At 38.7% G+C, this 6,000-nt stretch overlaps 1 protein-coding gene across 2 annotated transcripts in view; it reads right to left on the reverse strand.

Annotated features, from left to right (window-relative positions):
- ARHGAP24 (Rho GTPase activating protein 24) overlaps nt 1–6,000 on the reverse strand; it is a 368,579-nt gene that overhangs the window by 18,281 nt on the left and 344,298 nt on the right. For both annotated transcript variants that reach the window (XM_003790030.3, XM_023513403.1), the window contains one exon: nt 555–687. In XM_003790030.3, coding sequence (XP_003790078.1) covers nt 555–687 — 133 coding nt within the window. The remainder of the gene's footprint in view (nt 1–554; nt 688–6,000) is intronic.

Genomic DNA, 6,000 nt, shown 5'->3' on the forward strand with positions numbered 1-6,000 from the left:
GGAAAGGGGAACTGGGCAGAGGTCCGGATTTGTTTTGAGGTAATAAAAATGTTACAATTATTCTGAAATTAGATTTTGGTGATGGTTGCAGACCTTGAGAAAAAACTAAAAAGTACCAAGCTACATATTCTAAATGAGTGATTATATGGGATATAAATTATATCTCAATTAAGTTCTTTTAAAAAACAGACTGTAGGTAGGATTTGGTACATGGGCCATTGTTGGAGGTCACTTGAGTGGGGTCACACAATGAAAAGGAGAGGATGAAGCAAGGCGCCCACTTTTTATGTAACGTGAGGCACCACATTCAGCCACACGGAGGAAAGTGGCAAGGGATGCTGACTGCACACACACTGCCATATTCTTCTCTTCAATCAAAGAGGGGATCAAAAATAGAGCTTGAGGTGAGTATAGAAAGTAAAATCATGTGTGACGCCAATTCACAGGACAGTGCAAAACAGGACAGAGCAAAAGGAAATTTACAAATTAAAGACTAAGAACACTGGCAAAAAACTCAACCAAAAGCATATTTGGAAAGACATGGAGCCACTCACTGCTTCTTCCTCCTTGCTGAGTAGTTTGGCACATGCCAGGAAGTCCTCATACTTCGCATAAGGAATAACTGGTTCCGGAAGTTCGCGGAGATACAACTTAAGAAGCGATGCCACTGTGTGTACATCCGTGTTGCTGTGGAGACAGAGCATGAAGATATTCTTTGCAGTGAACTTTGTACAAATTTATTTATTTTTTTCATCAAACATATACCCACACATCTAAGAGTCACAATTCTAGCCAAGTTGGTGATTGAGTTAGTCAATCCAGTTTCCAGGGAGCACTGACTTACATCACACCTGCTAAATAAACCAGCATAGGCAGGGGAGAAGGGCGTAGACGAATACTTAGAGTCCTCAATGTGGTTTTAAAACTTAAGCATTCTTCTTTAAGTGTTAACTTTAGAGAACAAGAATATACCAGACCTTAATACATACGGTAATGCAATTTCAAAAAATACCAAATCTACGTATGTGCATTCGGGGTTGAAATTAATGACTTCTGAATCTTCACTTTATCTCTCACTGCTGGACTCATTTCTGAGAAGACAGAGGTGACTGGTGACACATCCTTAAACTTACTAGGACAGTTGATAACTTTTAAAGCAAGGCTCACTTTGAAGATGATTGATTCTCAGCATAATAGCTTGTCTCAAATTCTAAGATAGTTGGGAGTCCTTAGAGTCTTCTAGAAAATAAACAATGCAAACTTAACATGTCCTTTATACAACTTGCATTATTTATGTTTATCCTCTGCTGAATATCAGAGTGGCAGGATAAAGCACTGAAATATCTATTTGCACTTTGTTCTCCATCTTCCCTTACTCCCTGTTTATCCAAGAAGCTGTGTGACAGTCAAGACAAGAAGAGCGATCTGAGGGGGGAGGTTTTGTTTTGTATTTCAAGGGAGAAGAAACAGAAGCATGAAAGGTCTTTGAGTCCCCACAAATCAGGAAGGGTGCTGCTAAGCAAGTCAGGGGATTCTTTGAGTGGTGAGACCACACATCTCATTCCCCCGCGGCTTGAGGTGACAAGTCCCCAGAGATGTGCATCTTGAGACGCTGGGATGTGGGTCTTCCTGCATCAGTGAATATTTTCTCATTCCAATGGTGGCATGGAATATAATTTACAAAATTCTGTGAGCTGGGGCAATGGGCTTCTCAGTTCTCAATTTGGGGGTCATGGGTTGATTTCATCGAGTGCTTACTGCACACATACTCTGTACTGGGAATTACAGAAAATACAGTAGCTTGCACTTCTGCAGTTGAAAAAAGAAACATATATATTATTCCAGCCTGTAACTGAAGTTACAGTTCAAAACTTGTCATCTATGGGGGCAGCAGAAATTAAGCTGATAGTCATTGATACAAGCCCATGATTACAAAGTGCGGTGAATGGTGATAAGGAAAATTATTGAACGGTATCTAATTCTCAGAGGACTGATCTAGGGTTTGCAGGGCTTTGCTGTGGAAACGATGCTTCTGCCAAAATCTGAACGGTATATAAGGGCAGAAGAAGGCATTTGTAATTAAAGCAAGGGAGGAAAACAGAGCCTAAAGCCAGAGGAGGCCTTGTGTCCTGAAGAACTGACAAAAAGCAGAGTGGGAGTATATAATACGGTCTGAGCAGCCGGCAGCATCCTCGCGGACCCTAGAAATGCACCTGCTTCTGGGCTGAGGTTTTCCATTCTGACACTGGAGTCCCAAACAGGCATATTGTCAGCTATTTTGCAGACGCTGAAATGATAGAGGTGAACTGACAGAACGTATTTTAACTAATTAAACATATTCTTTGATAATTAAAGAAATAGTTTTTCTTTTTAAAGTTCTAAACTTATAGACAACATACATACAGAAGAAGACCAGAAGAGGTCTTCTTAAAGTCTCATAAAGGAAAGGACAATCATGTTTTCAAGACATTTTGAAAACTGCAACCAACCTCATTAATTCCTAAAAATAATTTCTATTTTTTTAAAGATATATCTAAAATATAGTCCCACAGTAAGACAATAGAGACACTAAGTTTTTCTTTTTGTTGTTTGATTGTTTGTTTTCTGGTAAGTCAGTTTATTTCACATATATCCAACCCTTTTTGTTTTGCTGCTCTATGATAAAGTATCTGACCCTGGAAGGCACAGGCACTCGTGGTAACAAAACCATAGCTTGGGGCAGCCGTGTGGTGCAAATATTCCAATACACTGTTTCCACCTTTTGAGCCCACTCTAATCCAGTCGACCCCCACAACTGGAGGGTTTGTTTGTCTTTAGAGACAATGACAATTCTGTTAGTTATAAGCAACTACAGAGAAAGAAGAATATGAAAATAAAATGTAAAATAAATAAGTGTATGCTTCAATATACGCAGTAGATTAGGTATGTGTGTAGTTTGTAGGGCTATCTACACAGAACACATCAACTATTTATGAATAAGGGCATTCAATAAATGAGGCAATGATAAGAAACATATTTCACAGGAAATCTGCTTTAGAGTTTCATGGGTGAACTATTTTTTACATTGACTCTCCCCAAGAGAGTGTTTTTCAGGTAACTGCTTGTTACTTCCCATATTATTTTGCTTATAAATGAAGAGAAGCATTTCATGAGCTGAAGTACTGATTACGTTTGAACACTAGATGGCGGGATTGCAAAGTTAGACAATGGGACGGTGTAAAACTGTGAAGGATGAGGGCTGCAGAATCATTCTTCCTCTACCAGCAATTTTCTTAGCACCAAAGCTGCTGTAATGTTCCAGGAATAGAAACATTTGAGCTATGAATCAAGGTAAGAAAGATGGAGCGAGATGCTTATTTTATTCCTGCCCCGAGGTAGTAAGCACAGTAACTTTCTAGCACTGTAGTATATGAGCACACAGTTAATTTTATGGAAATAATGAAGGAAAAAAATGACCAAATAGATTTTCTTTCTTTTTTCCCTCCCAATTAACAAAGCTTATTCAATTTTTGCTTAAAGGCTATAATTTAAAAATTTATGACTCCTTTTTGGGGCTTTATTAAGCTTAGGTGACTTTTGCATTGACTGGAATTCTCACTTTTGGCTTTGTCCCTTCCCCTTGTATGAAGAAAACAACCAGGACAGACTCTAAGGTGTTTTCTCAGTTCTGATTCACCTCAAGAGGCTCACAGTCAGTTGTCCTAATTGCCAGTAAGCTACTTATCTCAAGGGGGAAGGCTACTGTTTCTCTGAAAACCTCTTTGTATTTACTCTACAAAATAACAATCTTATGACTCTAACTCCTCAGCCTGGCGACTCTTATTGAAGAGATACTACTTTTTAAAATTAACCATCTCTTTCAATTTGTGCAACCAATTAATTAGATACCAATATCTAATACAAGAGTGTCAACTGACCAAACTACCTAAAAGAACATGCTATCTTTGCCTCAGAGCAAGTCATATCCCTCAGTCTTCAACAAAGTAAATTGACTGCATTGGGACAAAAGTCTATGCACAGGGGAGGAAAAGAATCCCTCGGATGGTTAACAGGTAATAGCAACACATCTACACACAGGAGGCTCTCACCGCAGGCCAGTGAGTGGGTCTGTTATTAACCTCATTTGGGGCACCTGAATAGGAAACAGCATGACAGGAATTCTTTTTGGCTAATCACTGAGCTATGAAGTGCTTTAGAGTCATGTTCTCCTGGTAAAAATGGCCCAAGGAAGCCTCCACAGGAATTCCCAACTCAGTACGTAAACAAACTGAAAGCCTAATTTAGGAACAAATAGTTGGGCCTCAGCCAACCACAGACTACTCAAATTAGGTCCAAAGAAGACAGATCCAAGCTTAACCAACTGAGCTATCTCTGTTATCCCACCTCTGTCTTCCATATGTCACTTCCTCTTTTCTGACCTTAAGTAGAACCTGCACATTGGTAGGATAGAGCATTCTGAACCATTCCGGATCCAGACTACTGCCCAATTCTACAATCACAAATAAAATAAAGTCAATGAAAATCTGCAAAACTAGATTGTAGTAATTTTGTCTTTCAACAGGTAGAATTAAAAAATATTGGCTAATATAATGTGATTATACAGATTCAAGTCTCTTTCACTTACCTGTTGATGGAATTTTTTCAAAACTTAAGATCAATAACCATGAACATTTTATTCAGTGTAGAAAAAAGTCGGAGAGGCAGACCCGAAGATCTTGAAAGAGCTATCAGCCTAGGTGGAGGAGTTCTGTCGCACGCCCCTTAACTGATCAGCATATGGGTTTTGTTTTCAGCTTAGATTGTACTTGGACTTTACTTCTAAATCCTATTACCACCCATGTAATGCTTTTTTTATTTCAAACTTAAAGGAAGAGGTCTGCCTTTATATTTATATTCTCATGGGTATTCTTTTGATAATTCTGGGATCAACCATTCACTCTCCAAGTAGTTCCTGAACACCTGTGATGTGTGCAGCCTCATCCTATAGGCTCGGTGAAACAGAAATGACCATCATAGGCCCCTATGTCCTCCTTTATATGAAAGAAAAAAAATAGCCCTTTTTCCCCCCTTGGAACCAAAACCCCAAACGAACAACAACAAAAACTTTCCAAAACAAGCCCCAAGGTTTTTTGGCCTCCCAAAAACTTCCGGGAAAATCAAAACTGATGAGTCCCTACAAACTATGTGATCTTAAAAATATTCTTTATACTTTCCAAAGTTAGCTGTCCTACTTATAATCTACCTCCTCCTAATCTGACCAGGGATAAGGGAGTCTTACAAGGATCTCTCCTTGCTCATCCTCTAACCTCAGTCCTCCTGACTTAATAAACACACTCATGCACTCTGATAAAGCCAAATGCCACCATAATTACACGTATAATACCACACAGACGAAACCTGGTGATGCTTAAGCCTCAAAATTAGAAATGGGAATTTCTCATATACTATGCACAGAACACAATATAATCCCCTGATTTAGCTGAATGGAATGAATTTTCAATGCACTCACATAGGAAGTTATTAAAGATATTGTGAACTTACCTACAAGAAACATAAGGAGAGGACTTAAAATTCACTCAGAATTAAAAAACAATAATGTCACAGCCACGAGACACCTGTGAGAACATATATGAGACTGAAAACATTCAGCAGTTCTACCAAGATGGATCTGCCACCAAATTATCTTGCTCATGGAACATTTGCTCTCTCCTCTGAGTTCACCAACATACAGAGAAGCAGCTCCAAACTACACTAACCAACTCTTTAAAAATTTTGGTTCTGTCCAAACTTAATTTGTTTATGTATCTGTCAAAACTGTCACAGTTTTTGGCAATGACATTTAAATTTGGTTAAACTATTATAGCTTCTTGAAAAGTTACATGAGTGTCATATCCATGAGAATTATGGATCCATATCCACTGAATTATATACAAAACCAAAAAGACTATTCCTCCTCCAGGCAAAGTCGTGGACTACACTGAACTAGTACTTGTCCCAATA

This window comes from Otolemur garnettii, unplaced genomic scaffold, assembly GCF_000181295.1.
Source record: "Otolemur garnettii isolate 467f Iridium unplaced genomic scaffold, OtoGar3 scaffold00039, whole genome shotgun sequence".
Taxonomy (NCBI): domain Eukaryota; kingdom Metazoa; phylum Chordata; class Mammalia; order Primates; family Galagidae; genus Otolemur; species Otolemur garnettii.